Source organism: Ooceraea biroi, chromosome 2 (assembly GCF_003672135.1).
Source record: "Ooceraea biroi isolate clonal line C1 chromosome 2, Obir_v5.4, whole genome shotgun sequence".
Lineage (NCBI taxonomy): Eukaryota > Metazoa > Arthropoda > Insecta > Hymenoptera > Formicidae > Ooceraea > Ooceraea biroi.
Genome location: NC_039507.1, coordinates 1,295,843 through 1,316,552, shown reverse-complemented (window position 1 = coordinate 1,316,552; position 20,710 = coordinate 1,295,843). Strand labels below are relative to the sequence as shown.

The following is a 20,710-nucleotide window of genomic DNA, read 5'->3' as shown; positions in this document are numbered from 1 at the left end:
TCCCATTCGCCCGGCTTGTTCTTTGTACGCATACAAGTTTTTGCGTTTGGGTTTAATGGCCTTGTCCGCAAAACGGCCGGCCGATTCGTGGCGCGAACGGATGCATATTCATCAAAGCGAGCTGAACGTTTTAATAAGCAACGTGTTTTTATTTTACCATCTACTTTAATGACGGTTAATTGAAGGAACTTGTTTCTGTTTAATTCGACGGTAGTAGATATTTGTTCTGGTTTCGTTCCTTTCAAGCACTATTCTCCTAAGTATTAATGATTTCAGTTAATCTAATTAATCTGATCAATAATTTTCAAGGCATGATATATGAGAGAGATAAATATTATATTTAAACGATTAATATTGCTTTCCCTTTTTAGTTTCAAATTTATCAAATCATTGCCTCCGTGATGCAAGGGATAGGCAATTAAACGGACGATCGCGAATCGATCTTGAGAACTCTGAAGCCACTTTCAATTCTCGCGAGAATTAACGCTGTTTCAAGCGTTTCGATCATATATCAGGCAGCGATTACTAATTTAATATTTCGTGTGTCTGAAAAGTGAGTTTCCTCGTTATTCATATTATGGTGATTCTTTATGACGCCTGATAAATTTTTCTGGCAAGTAAAAGACGATCAGAAATTTGCAAATGGTCCCCAAAATCGTGTAAAGAATGACCATGATCCTGTAAGACGATGGGAAATCGTTGTTATCGGTCAGTATCTTATAGACATTTCCGCGTTCAAGTTATCAAGAACACTGCTGCTGATTTTATATTGTTCCGTCTTAGTTCGTCATGTATATTTACATCAAAACTACTCAATGTTCTTAACGAATAATTTACAAGCGAGCATTTGACACTCGAAGAATACAAAAATAAATCTTTCATATAATAAGTAGAATATTATTAATTATCACAATTTTCGCGGGCAAATTTCAAGTTCTGCTTATAAATTTAATATTCATTGCTCAAATCTTGGTCCATCATACAGTGTTCTCTCTCTGTGTTGTAGATAACAAAGACTGACACGCGTAAACCGTCTGTGCGCAGATCAGGGCCGCCAAAGGAATTCATCAACGTCTGTCTCGACACGCACAATTTCTATCGATCGCGGCACGGAGCACCACCATTACGACTCAGCAAGCAGGTTACTGTCGAATCTTTTTGCAGAACGATAAAATTGCAGATCCCGCAAAACAACTTCCGAGAACTGAGGAAACGGTTTTTTATGCAGCATTCTGCCTCCTTGAAGATTCTCGGAAGTACGGAGGGATCTTTGCTAGAGTATTTACTGGAAACGATAAGTACCAATGGTCATGTATTTTCAGCTGTGCAAGACAAGTCAAGACTGGGCCAATATACTGGCAGCTAGGGGTAGACTAGAACACAGGGCAAACATTGACTATGGAGAGAATCTCTATTGTATGTGGAGCTCTAATCCAAAAACTATCGTTGGTGGCGAAGAGCCAGTAAATGAATGGTAAGACTATTAAAACAATTCTTGATATATCTACATATTATTAAGCAATTATTATATTGTTAGTATTGTGCTATTTAAATCACATCTGACGATATGCGATTTAATAATAGTAAAATTAACGATATTGCTTTTACTTTTAATGTATATGTATGTAAATCAACATGGACGCATAATTGAAAGAAGATCAAGATTTTCTAATTCTGCAATTACTATTAAATTGTTTACTATTTAATTGTATCTAATAATTATCGGCAACTTATTTAAATAACTGACTTTTCTAAGTGACGTAAATATATTTTGTAAAATTTTGTATAAACTGTATTTATAACGTAACGAGTTATGTCAATATACTTATAAGAATATTTTATATTCTTATAAGTGATAAGATTAGATGCAGATCGTTTTATATTTAAATGTGACGGAAATATTTTTCTGCAGGTATGCCGAAGAGGCTCAACATCAATATGGAAAGGAACCTACGACACTGAAGACTGGGCATTTCACGCAGGTGATTTGGAGGGACAGTACTGAGTTGGGAGTAGGAATGGCTAGGAATCGAAACGGCGAGGTTTACGTTGTATGCAATTACAATCCCGCTGGAAATTTCCTAGGCAGTTTTACGGAGAACGTTCTACCACCCGTGGATGCCAGTCCTTCGAAACGAATTCATTTTACCGATTTGAAACAACAGTACGCAATAGACGAGCAAGCGTGGCAGCAAGAGGCATTATTGGTTCACAACGAGTACAGAAGGAAACATCGTGTACCGGATTTGAGATTGAGTCCGGAATTAACAGCCGCTGCTAAAGTAAGAAATATTGATATGATATTGTTAGAAATAACGCATTGCAACTGATGCATTACGATTTTGACATTAACACGTATTTTAGACTAGTGGCTGAAGACTAAGGAAAAATAACAAGAATAACGTATGTATGTTTAATTATTCGCAGGCCTGGGCAAACACGTTGCTAAACACAAATAAACTGATACCTCAGTCGTCATCTCCGTACGGCGAAAATATTTATTCGATGCAGAGTTCCGATCCCAAGCTGATCGTCTCGGCACGTGAAGTCATTTCGAAGTGGTATTCTGAGAGAAAAGAGCACAAATTTGGCGTCGAGCCGAAAGTTCTAAACACATGTACGTATGAAAAGATATTTCGATATATATTTTAATATTACTAGTACAACACAGGCGCGCGCTATTTTATTTTTCAATATTAATAATGTTTTCGAATAATAATATCTTATATCTATTATTTATTATATGCACAATTATCACACTCTACCAACAATGATTTCGATTTGATTTAACACGGCTTTTTTAAGAGTGGATAAATGTATATCCAAGGATATTTCAATAGAATATACATAAAAATAACCAATGACAACAGCAATTAAAGCATTTGAAAAAATTTCAAGCTTTTCGATTAATTTAGACTCATTTATGCATCTATAATATTTTCAATAATTATATCCAATTTATCTAATAATTTAAAAAAGTCATCATAAAAAGTGGAATATTGAAGCCAATTGAAGTTTGTGACAAAATAATTTACAGCATGTATTTGCAAATTCATTTCTGTTTCTTTTTCACAGGTCACTTCACGCAAGTTGTCTGGAAAAACACGACCGAAATGGGCATTGCTATGGCAAAGCGGGATGGTACATGCGTCATAGTGGCGTGTTACCATCCAAGGGGTAATATAGTCGGACAATTCACCGAGAACGTATTAAAACCCGTAAAAAACGCCTGTTAGCCGGTCACGAACTCATTCCTCTGTCGATATATAATATATAAAAGTGTATTTAAACTCTGTATTTATATCGTGAAGATACTCGACGTTACGCGTAACATATGTAATGTATATACGACACTTGTGCATACACGTAGAATAAACATTCCACGTACACGTATTTATAACTACTTGATTCTATCATTATTTGAACCCTTGACATTTAACAGGAACGATAGGTGATTATTATATTTTACAAATATTGAATAATAATCTCTATGTGTTTGTTGGAAATTCTCTTGTTACAAAAATTGATATAATATAATAATCAGAGAATAATATTCTTATAAGTAATAATATGCAAGACTTAGAGAGGAGAACATTTCGTTGCTTTATAATAATTTATTTATAATAAATTTACATGCACATCGCACGCATCACGTTACAACGTCGTACATATATATATTTTTTTTATATATATAGATACATTCTCTCTCTGTGTTGCTCTGCTTTTTATTATTTTACATTACGTACAGCCGTTTACAATGTGGTCGAGGAATGTTTAATTATTTTAATCTTATGGTAAGAACTTGCTGGACGCGCTTCTGTAAGACTCGCGTTATTCGAAGAGAGCTCGTTCGAGGTGCGCCAAGCTCTTGCTTAAACGTTCGAAGAAATTCGTGTGATATTCGGTGCATTTCCACGGAAAACATATGTGTGCCTTTCTTCGAAATGGAAAACAAACTCTTTCAAATATGATTACTCTTAATCGGTGTGATTATGGTGAAATAATCGTAATTAGCATAGTCGTACATTCTAGTCACAATTCTGCGATAACAGAATAACGGTCCGCATTCTCGCTATGTATCTGGCTGAATGTAGTTATCCGATATTTTTGTCTCATGTTGATATCAAAATAATTGTGATATTAAAAATAAATACTTAGAGGCAAACAATATAAATTTAAATATGAAATTAAACGTAGAATAGAAAATACGGATCAATAATTATAATTGTGGAGAGAGAGAAAGAGGGAGGAAGGGAGAGAGAGAGAATATATTTTTAAATCAGATTTTAAATAAATATATCGAAGAATATTTCGGACAGTGGATTCTCTACGAAAACTCTTTCTTTCTCTCACAATTGAAAAACCTTCCGAGAAAACTTACAGGCGCTCGATGATATACTCTCGTGTTAAAAAGGCACAAGAACTTTGATGAATAATTTTAAACGCTAAGAAAAAACTTGTGCTCTCTTTGAGTTTTACATCACGAATGTGGGAAATATAATTTTTATAAACATTAAGACGGCATTAAATTCTAAACTTGAATAAAACTGTTACAAAATAATAATAAGTTAATAACTTTTATGAGATTTTAATGAATGTGAAATCTATTTAAAAAGATCAAAAATAGAAAAAGTTTGTATTTCTCTTTGTTATAATTACAAATTATTTTATTATTCATAAACTACAGTTTTTTATGATTAAATGGACCTCATTTTTTACTTTTTCTTAAATATTATATATACTTTAATATATAAATTAAAATTAACTTAAGTGTGAATATATGATAATTAAATGTTGAGAAATTTAACTTTTGTTTTTCGAAGATTCAAACACACGTCGCAATAAAACGTTACAGCTATCTTACATCGTGCGAGAATTGCACGTATCTGAATTTTTGCACGTTGTAGGAAAAGTTTTATGCAAGGGTTTGCAGAATCGATCGCGCCCTCATTCGAGACGTAATTCAAACAATCTTCTTCAAGAGCAGCGAACACCTCGCAAGAGATCGCCGTGACTTCGCCATATTAAGTTGTAATGTAATAGTCTATAGATTATTGATTTAAATTCAGCTATGAAGAGTCAGGTCACATCATATTGGGCTGCTTCTATAATTAATTGCAAGTATACATACTCTCCAAATAACCATTTTATTTGCTTTACGTCGCGAGGACACGTGGACGCCCTCGATGCATCCTAAGTACTAAATTCATCTCTACATTCTCGCAATATGTACTCTTTTCATCGATATTATTTTTATTCAAAAAGAATAAATCGAAAAACATTCTAAGATACATCGCGTGTGTTATCTGAGAAAAAAGAAATTCGAAATTCAAGAAAACTTTAAAAAAGCGTTCAGAGTAATCTCTGAATTTTTACATTAAGCAAACAAAAGTTTTAAAAGGACAAATAGAGAAATCCTGAACAATTAAGCTCTGATCAAGGACCTTGCAGCGCAATAAATTTACATGGATGATCTTCACTCTTCTTCGTTAAGAGAAGTATTATCTTAGATAAAAATGATACATATCGTAGAACGATAATCCTGCTTTGAGTGATCCCGTCAACGTTCCTCGATAAAATTATATAAAACTGCCGAGCTTCTCTAAGGCGGATTACTCTGAGACGAGCTCGAGCGAAGATCTCATCGTACTCCTTGACTAAGGATGAAGAGAACTTGTTCTACTTACGATATAGAAAATTCTTCCTTCGTCTTTCATCTTTCAAAAGCTAACTCGCTCTCGCATGCTATCTACGTATAAAAGTCTACAGGTCGTCGTCGCCGGCGAAGGTGACACGGTCTTCCTTAGCGCTAATCGAAGAGAGAGAAAGAGAGACTGAAAACTAACGAAGGGAAAAGAACGGTTACAGAATGAGAGAGAATGGTTTGATTAGAAATTTTAACACACGCGTGCGCGGCCGACCAGATGTTGGTAACAAACAATTTCGGTGACAAATTCTGATCCTGATCCTGGTCTCGATCGAGCGCGAAGCGAGTCGCAAGCGTATTTAGCGACAGACGGCGCGCTACTTATCTTACATTTTGATTTTGTACAAAGTGCATTCAATACCCGCCTCACGCCTCATCTCGCCTTCGTACAAATTAATTCTTGTATTTAAATAAGTAATATCTTGTTGATCGACACAACTGGCAAGTTCTTTAATAGATCACACACAACGTTTCGACCTTAGTTCAGGTCCTTATCAAGTGTAATACACAGTTATTTTTTAAAAAAGATTACAATTAAAATTCAAAATTAAATAGAAAAATCATACAAAGAAAAACAGGACAGGACGACACTCACTGGCTGAAAATAACTGAGAGCGCGTCAAGGAGCACGAAGCCTCCCTCATGATCATCAAAACACGACTGATGCTGAGACAAACAACCAAGTGACTTACAAAATAGAGACATAAGCAGCCGGCAAATCTTCCGTATCCTTCTGCATGTTTATCGAGTTAGAGTGCTTTTTGATAAAAACCATCTCCGTGATTTCTCGCTTCCTCCTATGGTTTTCGTGATGTAAAATTTTGGTATTGCACCAATCAAAATTATGATCATTAAGAGCTCGATGCTTACTGACAACCGACAAGCAATTATCGTCCTTCGAAATATCCGACCTATGCTCCTTCACACGCGTCTCCAAGTGACGTTTGGTCTGCCCGATATAACAAGCTTCGCAGTTCTCGCATTCAATTTTGTATGCAACACCCATATGCTGACCATTAATTAACCTATCTTTACCAAGTTTAATGAGACAATTGAGTCTTTTGTGAACCGTATAAGCGAAATCAATATTTCCCCGCTTCAGAACACGTCCTATACCCTCACATAAACCCTTGATGTACGGGATAGTTATAAAGTGTTGTATTTAACTTCTCAGGTATATTGAATTCTCGAATTACAATTTTATATTTGAATTACAATCTGACCAGATTGATCTCCTATTTCAACGAAGCAACTTTCCAGGTTTCGTACTTTGCGCTTCGCGCCCATATGTACACTCTTGTAAATATATTTGCCGCTTTTATTATAATCTTTAATTATTATAGCGAAATTGTAAATGTAATCTTGTAAAATATTATGTGAAAAATACGACTTATTGTTAAATCTGATTGTGTTGCGATTTAAAACGCGAAAGAATTAACTATTGTAGACTGACAAACTGACGAGAAATAATAATCGAAAAAGTTGCAAAGCTATTTTGTAGAATACATCTCTGGTCGCGCGTCTAACGAGGCCGAACTGGCCGGGCTATGAAAGCAATATTCAAGCAGGTACTCGATAACATGACTCGTTTGGTCGAAGAAACGTGTAAATTGGTCAACGAACGATTGCATTTGGCTGCGAGCACCATGATTAGCGGCGTCACATCAAAAATTAAATCCTATTGCGACCAGTTGCACCAATCTGGGTACCACTAACCGCGATGCTTTTAATTTTGCGCAAACGACACGCGAGCATCCAAAAAACATCTGAAAGATGTGTCCTTCTACTAGATATCTTTTAAAACTTTTCAAACATTTTTCGGATTTTCACGACGCTTGATTACGCTGTTCCACCGACAATCATAGCTGCGATGTAGCAACCTATAGAAATGGACTGGGAAGTGCCATTCATAGTTAGGTAACCGTAAGCCAGTCGGTGCGACTTGACTTGAGTCGTGGACGACGACTCTCGTGTTTGACTAACTAATTAAACGGATTGTTAGGTCAAGCGGGAACAATCACGCTCACTTGCTAAGAACAATTACTTCTTGAATCGACTCGTACTCAAGAAACACGGATCGAAGATGAAACTAATACGAGAATAAATGAAGAAGAAGATACTAATAATAGAATACTAATTATCCGTCATGCGATTTATATCCGCGATCGAATCTCGTCTACCATAATTTGCGATCTCGTCTGTGTGTATTTGTCTGAAATATCGGCCGTAAAATCTTGGCGTCGTCACGGAGAATTACGTATGGTCGAGAATCGTCCTGCGATTCGACACTGTGCCCACCGTGGACGATTAATTAGTCACGCTAAAAGTCATGAGATAATACGCGCATGTCCTAAGCACTTAAGTCTCATCTAAAATACTCTTTCTCCTATTTATGTAGGTAGAACAGTGATTTCCGCGCAAGCGGCACTCTTACGTGATATGATTAAAATGGTCATACATCGCAATATGTATAATAAGACTCTCGCCCGCCATAAATTCCTCTAATATAAAATTATTCGCGCTCGATCGCTGAGCGCGATGCTAATTGTAAGTAGGAATCGAGGAGTGCGTTGTAGAACATTCCTGCTATGTCCCCGTTGCGCGAGAATCTATTAAGCGAACAACGGACGAGCGACTACCATGAGTCGGCTACCTGATCTATATGAAATATTATCATACTGTCTGAAAATCACTAATAACGTGATCATAAACAAGAAAATCTATTTCTCCGTGATAGTACTTAATTAGTATTTTGTAATTTTGTAATTTTCGTCATGTCATGTCATTTAAAGCATAATACTTGTGCAAGACAATTTTGCAGATATCGTGTATGTTGATTATTTCCCTATAAAATCGTGTATAAATTTACAAAGTTTAGAGAAATATAAAATTAAATAAATAAATGACTCGCAGTATACGCTCGTCGGATATACGCTCGTCACCACGCGACGCGCTTCTTTTTGAAGTGTCTTTCGCACTAATTGATTCACACCATCTACTATCCGATGAATGAAGTCGTAAACATACGGACATCGGAACACTAGAGCCGACCTAGAGAGCAAAACGTTTTAAGAACGCAGCTTGCTACGGGTACGAGTTACAAAAGTAAAGTACATACGAAATGAAGCTCGTAACGTAGTTACATCGTCCTCTAACAATGAATTACCGCGCGTTAGTATTTGGCTCGATTTTCGAAGCGACTCTTCATCCACGATTGCAGTAGCATTGGAATCTCCGACGAGACTCTCCGTGAACAAACGACGTACACTTCCGCGGGGAATTAGCGAATCTGACGTATCACAGTTACGATTCGATATATCCGCGCTTTAGGTCCACAAGTTACCGTAAATCGCGCTGCCTCGAGGAACGAAAAAAGAAAAAAATATTACTGCCAATCCAAGTAGAAGTAGTTCAACAGCATTAACATGAGTACCTGAGCGAGTAAAGAATTCAAGTTTTTTATCATTCTCTATGGCTCGTCGATTATTTAAAAGCTAATAATCGGTTGCATCAATTTTGCTCTAGCGTTATTAATGAAATATTTTCTTATTATTCCGTTTTACGATAAAAAAACTGTGCCGTAAAAATATTTGTTATACATAATTATTAACCAAAGTTGAACTAGTGCCAATAAATCAGCTCTGGATCAAAATCAAATTGATGCTGTTGAACTAGTTCACTTCAATCTGCCCGAAAATATGACAAAAATATTCTTCCGACACTGGGAACAGCCATCGGTTCGATGTGATTTCATCGAAACACCTTGCTCTCCGGCCGTCTCGTTCATCCGGCTTGATCAGTCCCACGAGATATGCAGCTCGTATACGTTCTACCGTATTCGACTTCGCTAATAGAGGCGTCGTTTCGACGCCCAGCCGTTCTGAACGCCATGTGGGAACGCTACAGCCACTTGTTTCGTGCCACGCCGGAGAGCCTGCGTCCCCACATAAGGTTATATCATACTATTGTCCCCTGTATGTGCTGCGGATCTTGCGCGGTACCCTGCATCTGTGGCGACTGGCAGGGCGAACCCATCGGGCCTTGAAGGGAGGGTGGATCATAAAGGCCGCCCAGGGAACCACCAAGACCCGCACCTAGGCTAGGTCCACCCAAGGCCACGTTCAGCTCCGGCATGGAGGGCAGGCCCACGTCGAGGATACCCGTATTACTCGCGCCACCTGCACCCTGCGAGCCCTCTTCCGGCGGCGTCACCTCCAGACCGATCGAACCGTTCAGAGCGATCTTGATCGGGTTATAATTGGAGGGATGGGAGAGTGCACCCAAACCGATGTCCTCCAAACTGCTCTTCCGCCTGGTCGCCGTCAGACCCTGTCGCAGAGAATTGCTGCGCCGCAGTAGGATGTCGTCGACCACCCTCAGCGAGTTGGAGCGACCGCGCAGAGTGCCGGCCACTGTGGGACTGTCGGGCAGGGACAGTGAATTGGACTTGGTCGTGCTCAAGGGTGGCGCCCTGGCCAAGCCTATGGTGGAGCCGCGACGGCTTCCTGGGCCGGTTTGCAGGCCGGCGGCTGCGACCGCCGCACTCATCTGTGACACCAGCTGCGCCGAGCAGAAACTGATGTTGCTCTTGCGCCGGGAATTGTGACGCTCGAAGGTCTTCTGCGCGGAGAACGGACTGGGCCGCACCAAGTAGACGATGTCGCCCTCCTCGAGTATCAGATCGCAGCTCGGGTTGATGATCACATAGGACAGGCTGTTGCGTTTCTCTGACACGTCATCATAGTCGGCGACCGGCAGGTTCAGCGACTCCATTCGCGAGCGCACCAGATTTGCGATCTCCGCCCGCTCAATCTGCTGCGCGTGGTTGTCGCGCGCCTCATCGCCGAGGCTCACCGAGTACTGGTGAAAGAGATCATTAAGTATTAGCATATCTATGTCTGTTGAGAACAGGCAGTCTGCTGTGACAATCGATAAAATCAGTGAGGTGGCTCCGAATACAATTCTATCTTACGTGTTATAGTAATTTCGCGTGAGTGACAATGGTGACATCAGCGTCATGCATACGGGATTGCGTGCCATTTGTAAAGTGCATTACAAAGTAAACTATATTGCACTTTGTAGAAAATTGCAACGCGGTATAGACTTCCTTGAATCACGATATTTTCAGACACGACTAGCTAACGAATTGCTCGCTGTAAATTTAGCCTTTTGAGAAATAACTGATCAGTTCGACATAATCACGTATAAATCATATGAAACGTATATAATATTAAAGTCAATTGGACAAACGCGTACGTATCTATTATTGTTACGTACCACATGCAACAAGTGGCTTAACGCACGCAGCTTTCAAGGTGTTACAAAGGCTGTTACCACCACTGTTACAGCCACATTTTCGATATCGGTTGAACGCCACAATCGATTGACCTTAAAACTAAGCGATAGATAAAAACACCTTCGACTCCGCGAAGGCTACTGAAAAATTCCTGATACGAGCACAATCAGTCGAGGATGCAACGACACGGCATTTCGCATGCGCTGTTGTGCTGCAGTAGACGAGTCTGGACGTCCATCAGATAGAGCGTGAGTGAGAGAAAAGAGGAAGAGAGAAGAAGAGAGAAAGAGAGAGACAGAAAGAGATAAAGGTGTAATAGAACGATAGTAAGAGAGGCGAGAATAGAGAACAAGGCGTAAATATTTTACACAAAACGTACGACGGAAAACAGCCACCACTTCGACGTTTTACTCACAGCAGATGCACCCTTGTCGCGGGTAGCGCAATTTGCAAGGCACGATGCTGCCGCCGAATGACGCACCTTGTACGTCACACCGACGCCGGCGTCGCTTTCCGCGTCTGAGTCGCCCTGCTAAAACGACAAGCAATTCTACCCTTACTAATAATAGCGCATTGCCCGATGCCGCGATTTCGCACAGCGCCGCGCCACTCTATTTCGCGTTTCCGAGCGCAGCGCGTTGCTGTGTCACCCGATGTTAACGACTAGATCAATCACCCCGCTCGACTGCCGCCCCGTCAAGGTAAATGCTTCTCGCTGAAGACGCTTACGCTCGGAAGGCAGGCTGAGCGTTTGTACATTTCTTGTACTTTTAACTACAACATGTTTCAACTACAGCTCTTAACATGAACAAATACCGTTTCTATCTTTTTACAAATTTTCTTTGTACAGGATAGTTGATCTAACATTCTTAAAAGTCTTTCTACGACCTCGTTACTAGGCGTTTTTGTTATTAACATACCAAAAGTTCAATATTATTGACGAAAGAAGCGTCGTCAGCACACTAAGTCTAGCACGATGCAAAATTCAAAGACGCAAAGGTCAAATGAGTTGGGGAATAAAATAACGTGCTATGAGCATTAGTTCGTCAAGATGCAACGGTCCCGGCTCGTTATTTATGCGCGGCAGGATTTAGGCCGAGAAATGCCACGAGAAGAAATGGAGCAGGAAACGAAACCAAAAGAAGGAGCGAGAGCACAACCATGCGCTACTCACAGCCGCCATTCAAAGGTCTTTTCCTGTCTTTAGAGAGTACAAATAACAAACTACGTCGGCTAGACCTTTCCCTGGTTGAGAAATGTGGAAATATTATACTCACATGTGAGGAGTCGGATATGGTGGTGTCCTGCGTCCTGTATATTCCGATCGGGATTTCGCAAGTGGTCGAGCAGAGTTTCTGATACAATCTGCCGTACGTCCTTATCCACATATCGTCCTTCGTTATGCGCATCTGCAATTTTAACGACTGTAATAATATCGAAGAGTATGACAGACATAGTTAAATAAACTTTTTTATAATAATAATGTATGTAAAAAAATTATCTAAATGAATTATACATTAGACAAAATGCTCTTCCTTTTGATAGGAAATTGAAGAAATACCTAAAGCTTTTATTTATCACAAATTATTATTTATATATATCAAAAATGTTAAAAATGAATTACACAAGGAACATGATGATTGCGTTTATTACTTACGTTTTTATATGTAAAAAATTAATTAATACACAAAAATTTAGTAAAAGTAACAACTGCTATAATTGCAAATGTTTCTTAATAATACATCTTAAAACTGATTACTCACCGACGTGAGAAATCCAGAGCCCGGCGCTTGGTCTACCCCCAATAATAGTCTCACAAAAGTGATTACGTAATCTTTAACAAACGCTTGATAAAGCAACGTATCCAACATCGAGGCGCTGAAAACACTACCGGCGGCAAACGGCAATCGAAACATGTACGATATGTGAGATCCTCGTTCCTTTTCCCTCTGGAAGCACCCACGTTCAATCACGATTTTTGTAGAGAACATTATTTATAGATAATATCATCAATTGCTCTCTGTATATATAATTGTTCTTAGAATCCGTTATGGACTTTCATACACTTCCTAGCAACGTGCACAAACAAGACTTCCTTTTTTCCATTTAAATACATCGCGTCAATATTTTAAGACGAAGCAGCAATATTCATTTTTTAATGCTCAAATCAATTTGTCTAGCAAACAAACGCAGGCATTTGTAACTCTCTATGCAAGTAATTTTGACCATATTGATACGCACCCATTGTTAATATTATTAAAAATATAATTGTTGTGTAAATATTGCAAAATATCGATTAGTTTTACATCTAATAAATTGCGACATATATACAAGCCCATTAAATTAAAAATATTATATTAAAAATCTAGAGTTCACGCAACACATGATACAATACAACTACGCAAAATATATAAATTTGATTTTTATTATGCGCTGTATGAGCTTTTCTCAATTTCATCCTTTAAGTGCTAGAATAAAAAATAATTTTATTTCAAAAATTGATATTTAATAAAATTGATAAAACTTAATGTTAAAGATTGTGAGTTCAATATGTTTCTATATTTAAAACAATACCCAATATCTAACATTTCTCAAATATGCAAATCTTACGCCATGTCGCATCGCATCATGCGATGTAGCGTGAAAATGACGTTACAGGAACAATTTCACTTCTCCTTCCCTGCCCTTCCCTCATAGAAAAGGATAGAGACTACAAGATTAAAGATACGAAGACGCTATCGCGTAATGACTTGACATAATGGGATACAATGAGAACAAAAAGGATTTCCAACGTTAATAGAAATGTCAGGCCATAAAAATGATATTCAATATGCAACAAGATTTATACAAATATCTGAGCTTGTGGCTAAAATCATCTCAACATTTTTTATTTAAAATATATATGTATAATATTATTCTATATGTATATATAAAATGTCATAAATTACTTTTTGGTTTTAAATTGTAGCACAATATATTGGTTAATCACACAATCAAACATTAATTGTTCTGGCTTCAAGCAATAGATATTTACGTTATTTATGTGCACGCAGAAAAAAGGAAATATTTATTAATATTTCAGGAATTTTCTAATCTACTAAAAGCAGCGTCAAATTTCCAGGCATGTATCACTACGCTGTAACATCTGAATTAAGAGAATAAAGTCTACTAAAGGAAAGTTATCATATCGACCTTAGGAAATTGGATAGGGTAACATAAGTATAGACAAAATGCTTAAAAGTATGAAAGATAATCAGTTCATTGTACTTCATGCATTAATATTCAAGTTCTAAGCGACTATCTACAAGATGGTTCTTTAATGTTGCCAGTATCTCCAAGCTCTCATCGCTCTAGCGTATACCGTATTCTAATAAAGCAATTATTTCTCAAAAATTTTCGAATTCCTATATATTTTATATAATGTAGTTCTTCAAATTTTCAAATAGAGAAATAATTTTATTTCTATCAATCTATAGATAATAAATTTTTATTTATCCGAGAAACGAAAATACACTTTGGCGGAATAGTCGATCAGAAGAAACACATTCAATGATATAACACTTATAACAAGATGCAATATAATTACACGCGGCATTTTGCCTCCTTGAGAGTTCTATTAAAAAATTTCTCTCGAATTTTCTGTGTCAATATCACGTACCGAAGAACAAAGTAAAACTCTGCGAAGGTGTTGGGAAAGTCAAGCCGCCCAACGATGGTGTATGTGGGAAGCAGCACTTAGAGCAATGTGGTTTCCGCGCGGAGCGACTTTACCCTCGTAATTTCTTGCCGCTTACTTCCAACGACGCGACGGTCCCGGCTTTACGAGGTTGGTGATCGCAAATCTCGGAAAGCGTCCTTTTAAGTTTACCGCAACCGCGAACATTGCATCCGCCGAAATTAGATTTGTATGAAAGCCACGTCGGAAAATATGCATCGTGTCGGTACGCAGAGTGGAACGCCGAGAAAAAGAAAGAAGATTTTGTAAAAAAAACTCAAGTGAGGAAAGTTAATTTTTGCTGTCGTTCTTCCGTAAGTCATTAACTGCAGATACTATTAGTGCGTAAGCATTAATTTTGTGGCTAATGTGGTACTTTTGAATTGGGTCAAGTGTGTCGCGAGTACTGAGTTACGACGGTACGAGAGCGACGATGACGTTGGAGCTGTTTGGCAGTCAATAGATCAATTAATTCAACAATCAGTCAATCCATTATCAATCAGAGGTCGGAGAATGAGTGATATCGTGTTACCGGGGAGCCCATCGGAGGCTCATCGGGGTGGTTGTCATCGGTAGTAGCACTGAGGAGTACCTTTTCCATTTTGCTGAGATGCAAAGCGTACTTGTCGTGCGCCCGGAACTGCATGAAGCGCATATTGCTCGACTGGGACAGCTCCGTTATGCTTTTTATGCTTGGGAAAAATCTATCGAGGAAATAATCCCATTAAAGACGGAAACGTTCACGTAATTTTCATTGATGGTGTTTATACAGGTATTTCTGCCGTCATTATCAGCATTATCAGAATTGACTATATTTTTTATGAATTGATATTTTTATTAACTAAATTTTAACTATATTTAACTTAATCATTTCTCTCAAATTTTGATTATATATATAAAATTTTATGGCAACTTTCGTGTGTCTTTACCATTATAAAAATTATATTTTATCTTATAAATATTACAATAATGCAAATACAAGAGAAATTATGAGATTAAAATATACGTATTAAGATTATAATATTTTAATATAATATTTTAAATATTAGTAAAAGGAATTAAAAGGAAATAATAAATAGAAACTAAATATTAAACATTTTATTAAAAGGAAATATATTTCGCAAATATTTTTTATTACCGAGGCACAAGCTATAAACTATGATGGACACGTTCCGTCGGGTGATTCGTCACGAGACGGTGATTTCTTGTAAGTATAGACACTTACTTGAACATAGTCTGTACTGCAACGATCGTGTTGCAATCAGCTAGGGTATCCTCCTCAGCAGAATTGTTAAGTTCCTTGTTTACGACTACGACGTTTTCCGCCAAAGTGATGCCGGCCCGGAGGAGATCATCCAGGCAGTCGATGGAGCCGCGCATCCAGTAGACCAATGGAAAATAGGACACCGCGTCGAGAAACGCGATTTCTGGTTTTCTCTCCAGCAAAAGGATAATCGGATTCAATGATGTTTTCGACCTGGCAAATGTTACGTGCTTAATAATAGCTCGCATCGCTCACATCGGTGAATTAACACGTCTGTGAATTCTCAACTCAACTCAACGATGACACGGAATATTTTAAACATTTTGTGTGAAATTAAATGAATAGTTTGAAAGAGAACATATTTGTAATTATGTTAAACAATGTAATTATTTTGCAGATTGAAGCATTAATTTTGCAGTTGGTACCTAAAGTGTGCCCTTAATGGTATTATAAAGTTGTAAATCCCATTGCTAGCGTAATCCGCGGCCAGAATGATGGTCTTATTCTGCCAATTGTACTCTTTGGCGTTTCTGTAGCTGCAATGTTGGCACACCTAATAGAACGACGAAGAGAATGTGAGTGTCGCAAACTGGTAATATTTTATCCACAATTTCAGCAATTCGTGTCTTCACTCTTGAGAGAACATCGTTTGTCGCGCCCGACGTACCTGAGCCAGCTGAAGGCAACAGAGTGGCTTTTTCTCCTTGAGGAGGTAGCATAATGTCGGCGAAACTCCAATGAACGGGGAAACCGGCGGAAATCCCTTGACGATCCTGCAACATCGTTGAAACTCGATTATTTCGTCTCGACGCCTCTGATAATAAATTTCAGCGCCGTGCTTCTTATTAACGAGTGTCGCTTGAGGACAACCAAGTGTGAGAGAACGTGCGACTAACAAAAGTACAGGCATTTGCACGCGGCTGTGCGAAACGGCTACTCGCATTTTTTTTGAATTAAAAGCCAAAGTTCTGTCGACCTTATCACGTTTCGTATTAGCCGTGACCGTGTACGTGCGCGACAGCTTTTATGGGACTCGCGAGGACGCGCGTCAATACGTCGCGAGAAGCTGTGCGACCCACCCACTCGGAAAACTCGACTCTCCGGAATACAGTTTATTCCGATTTTCAGAGCTCCTTGAAAGCCGGAGATTCGTGGAGGAGATAAAAGAAGGCAAGTCATTTTACACCACTCTCGGATCCCGTCAGCACCGGTCGTCACGCGATCCAAACGGCGCAGAGTGGACGGTACTCGATATTGGGATAGCGCTATTTCTGACCAGAAGCATTTATCACAGTGCTATTGTGTCCGTTCGTAATTTATATCTAAGGGTAATTTATATCTGCGATTAATTGCGCTGAGAATGTTTAGAAAATGTTCTTTTTACAATGAAATATTGATGACTCTCGGAAAAATCGAATTTTGACATATATTTTCAGCAATTGTTGATCTTGCTGTTCTTGAAATAATCAGAATTGTCTATTTGACATTAAGAATTTACAAGAACAGAACAATAACTGTTAGAAATTTAGTTATTACGATGCAAAACTTTCCAAGACAGCACCAGTCGAAAGACGAGAATTTACGAGGGCGATATACCAGAGTGTCGGCATAAATTATATCTAACACTCATGTAAGAATAGCACGCCGCATTTCGCGCCGTTAGATAACTATCGATCAATATATCAGTGCCGCGCTGCGAACATTTTCCACAGAATTATTGATAACGACCACCATCGATACGTTATTATTTTTGACATACACATACTTACGACACCATTGTGACAAGTAAACCTTTAAGTTTATCTAAGACGCACTACATACTGTAAATTATAAACGTATATATTACTATAAGTGAACTGAACTGAAATAAGATAGACATTTTGATAAATCAACAAGCAAATCAAATTGAAATGTGTAAAAGCACAAAATGAGAGACTCACCCTTTGAAGCTGCTTGATGGAAGTCGTGCGGCAAGACGGCAGTGCACAAGGACGATGCAAGAAGGAAGACATCGAAAACATCCATGAGGACATATAGGGTGTCAGGCAAGACAGCATCGAGCAGCAATTCAACGGCACCGCCCGGTGCCGTTAGTGGAGAAACAGGCATCGAGAGACATTGAGACAGGACACATCGACCATTGACTTGCACGATTATACTTAAACGATCAAAGATGATAAACATCGGTGCGCCACAAAACATTCGCGTTGCCGTATTTAACAATCCGTCTACCATGTTCGCGGTCTCGCGATCTTTGAAAGATAGGCAAACAACTATAGGAAACGTGTAAAAGGCAGTAAAAATATAAAAAACAAATCTATAGACCAATCTATATCATTGAGATTCTATTCTCTTCGATGCTCTATATCGCCTTGCAAAATTATATTCTATATTTCTCGTACCTACGTAGAGATATTAGAGATCATATTTGTTGCTAGCTATTATATATAGGCATAGCACTAATGTTATCTAGTAAAAAAAACTATCTAGTAAAAAAACGTTAAAAAAACGTTAAAAAAACGTTTAAAAAACGTGATGCTTTTTGTCGTATTTATGTAAAATATTCTAGAAGTTACGTATTAGTAATTCTGGGTAATTAATCATTAGATACTGCATTACTAAAAAAAAGCATTTTTTCTAATGTCGAAAAGTTATACATCAATTGTACGTTAAAAACTCTAATGACAAACTACTTTAACTTATTCAAATAGACAAGAAATAATTTTCATTATAAAGCTCAACTGCAAAAATTGTTTTAAATACTAAACTTTTCTGTTACTTTTAATTTCTATATTTCTATTATTTAATTAATTAATATTCTGTGAATCACAAAATATGATATTTTGCTATATGACTGCAATCTTAATACACCTTCTATATACTAAAAGATAGCGATTGCCTTCTAATCAATAAAATTTTTATACTTCATTATAACAAAATAATAATTTAAATTTCATGTCCTAAGATGTTGAACATGTGCAGGTTAATTTTCTATAAAAGATTCGTGACTAGAACTTATTTGCGATATGATAATTACACGGAAAATAATTTCGATCTCACGATTCCGCATTTTACTCCTGTGCACGCGCGCGTCATGGATAGAAATTTTCTCTGGCAATTAAGATCTAAGCTCTAAGCAATCATCATACAAATTTATCTTCAATGGCTGTGGCAAATTATTCTATGATATTTCGAGTTAAAATTAACGAGATGGTTCCCTTTAATTACAGCCGTTTCTGCCCGTTGCGGGGATCTACTAAAGGAATGAGAGAAATGTAGGTTGTGAATGTGTCACACTGACGAGCATTATCATTTCTCCGCTGACGAGACGACGACGGCGTCGAGAGCATCCGAGAAATAAAGATAAGGGTGCCGAGACCCTGCACGGTGCATATTTGCGTAATTCGCAGAGCATAAGCACCCATGTAAATGCGATTCTATCTTCCGATGGGTTGGACGATACGATCGTGATGGCTCATATCGCGTCCGCGTTTTAGTGTTAACGACGTCATTAAATTAAAAGCATGCCAGGTCGTTTTTTTCAGGAAGACACGAGTGACTCCGTCTTTGATCTAACCCTGTACAGAGTCTCTTTCATGGAACTTTATGGGAACGCGATGCGGAACTTAGCATTGATAAATGCAAACTCAAAAGTTCAAAAGTATCGAGCAAAGAATATTATGTCGTTATTTTAATAAGAATTCTATTCACTGAACTTTATGAAGAAATGTGGAAAGCTTTTTAATAGACATGTATAGTACTACCATCCTGTCTTTTATTGATTTCAAAGTACTTTGCATAATTTGAGATTGTCTTCAAGACTAATAAATGTTGATAAAGATATACATAATTAGCATCGAAAATATAACAATATGCATGATAGAATGTATAAAAATTATGTTAGAGATACTTCGCAAAGAGAGAACGGAATAATTGAATAAAAGGTTTATATGGGAAAAATGAATTGCTCAAAAGATCAATTTAAACTGCCAAATGGGAAAAATCTGATTGAATTATTTATTAAAATCAAATAATTAATCAAAAAGTTTAGAGAAAGAGATTATTTTTATGTCTTTAATTCTTTGTAAATAATTATAAAAAAATAAACTGTACATTAATTATAAGCGAATTAATGACATATAAACATGTGTAAATTGAGGCAAAGACAAATGGAATTGATGATTTAATCGAATGCATTCGATTTGCAATATTTACATTGCTCATCAAAAAAATTCTGAAATATTTTGTTATTTTCGAATTTTTGTTTTCGAATTTTTCGACGAATTTTCTTCAAACACATTTTGCTTATTGTGCAAATACAAAACATATATGTGTAAGACACATACAGTATGCATATAAATAGTATATAGTAGTAGTGATAGATATAGTATGCATTTAAAAAAATATAAAATGTATGTGTGATGCATATAAAAAAATTTGATGCACAAGGCCGCGTCATGCAGGTGCACGAGACAGAGTGTGAGATCGTTTGTCCTCGGTGGATCTTGTGATCGTGCTAGAATCTTGCCAGAAATGTCCGTGCGCGAGCGCGCGACATGTTCATAACAAATATTAAATAAATTGGAATAAGAGGAAAGAGGGCATAAATTCTCCTGCTAATTGTTTCCTCTACGACTGACTTCTCTGATCTCAATGAGATGTTCTTCGTGCTATCTTAATTGTCAAGGACCAACATCATGATATTTCCACGGATCCTTGGATGTAATG

At 37.6% G+C, this 20,710-nt stretch overlaps 2 protein-coding genes across 24 annotated transcripts in view; one reads left to right on the top strand and one right to left on the bottom strand.

Moving 5' to 3' along the window:
* Nucleotides 1-3,403, top strand: part of LOC105287948 (protein PRY1) — a 43,937-nt gene extending 40,534 nt beyond the window's left edge. For 3 of the 4 annotated variants that reach the window (XM_011353843.3, XM_011353842.3, XM_011353844.3), the window contains 5 exons: nt 1,007-1,141; nt 1,323-1,474; nt 1,913-2,282; nt 2,428-2,617; nt 3,076-3,403. In XM_011353843.3, coding sequence (XP_011352145.1) covers nt 1,007-1,141; nt 1,323-1,474; nt 1,913-2,282; nt 2,428-2,617; nt 3,076-3,236 — 1,008 coding nt within the window. In that variant the 3' untranslated portion in view covers nt 3,237-3,403. The remainder of the gene's footprint in view (nt 1-1,006; nt 1,142-1,322; nt 1,475-1,912; nt 2,283-2,427; nt 2,618-3,075) is intronic. The other variant, XM_011353845.3, reaches the window with a different exon arrangement.
* A 195-nt stretch (nt 3,404-3,598) lies between these two features.
* The window catches only part of LOC105287946 (potassium channel subfamily T member 2), a 161,017-nt gene continuing 143,905 nt past the window's right edge, over nt 3,599-20,710 (bottom strand). For 6 of the 20 annotated variants that reach the window (XM_026975569.1, XM_026975555.1, XM_026975567.1 and 3 more), the window contains 9 exons: nt 17,923-17,931; nt 16,650-16,755; nt 16,408-16,535; nt 15,944-16,195; nt 15,251-15,422; nt 12,767-12,952; nt 12,281-12,412; nt 11,419-11,535; nt 3,599-10,567 (listed from right to left, as the gene is read on the bottom strand). In XM_026975569.1, coding sequence (XP_026831370.1) covers nt 9,665-10,567; nt 11,419-11,535; nt 12,281-12,412; nt 12,767-12,952; nt 15,251-15,422; nt 15,944-16,195; nt 16,408-16,535; nt 16,650-16,755; nt 17,923-17,931 — 2,005 coding nt within the window. In that variant the 3' untranslated portion in view covers nt 3,599-9,664. Of the gene's footprint in view, nt 10,568-10,984; nt 11,103-11,418; nt 11,554-12,280; nt 12,413-12,766; nt 12,953-15,250; nt 15,423-15,943; nt 16,196-16,407; nt 16,536-16,649; nt 16,756-17,922; nt 17,932-20,710 lie in introns of those variants that run through there. The other 14 variants (XM_026975556.1, XM_026975571.1, XM_026975559.1 and 11 more) reach the window with 11 other exon arrangements.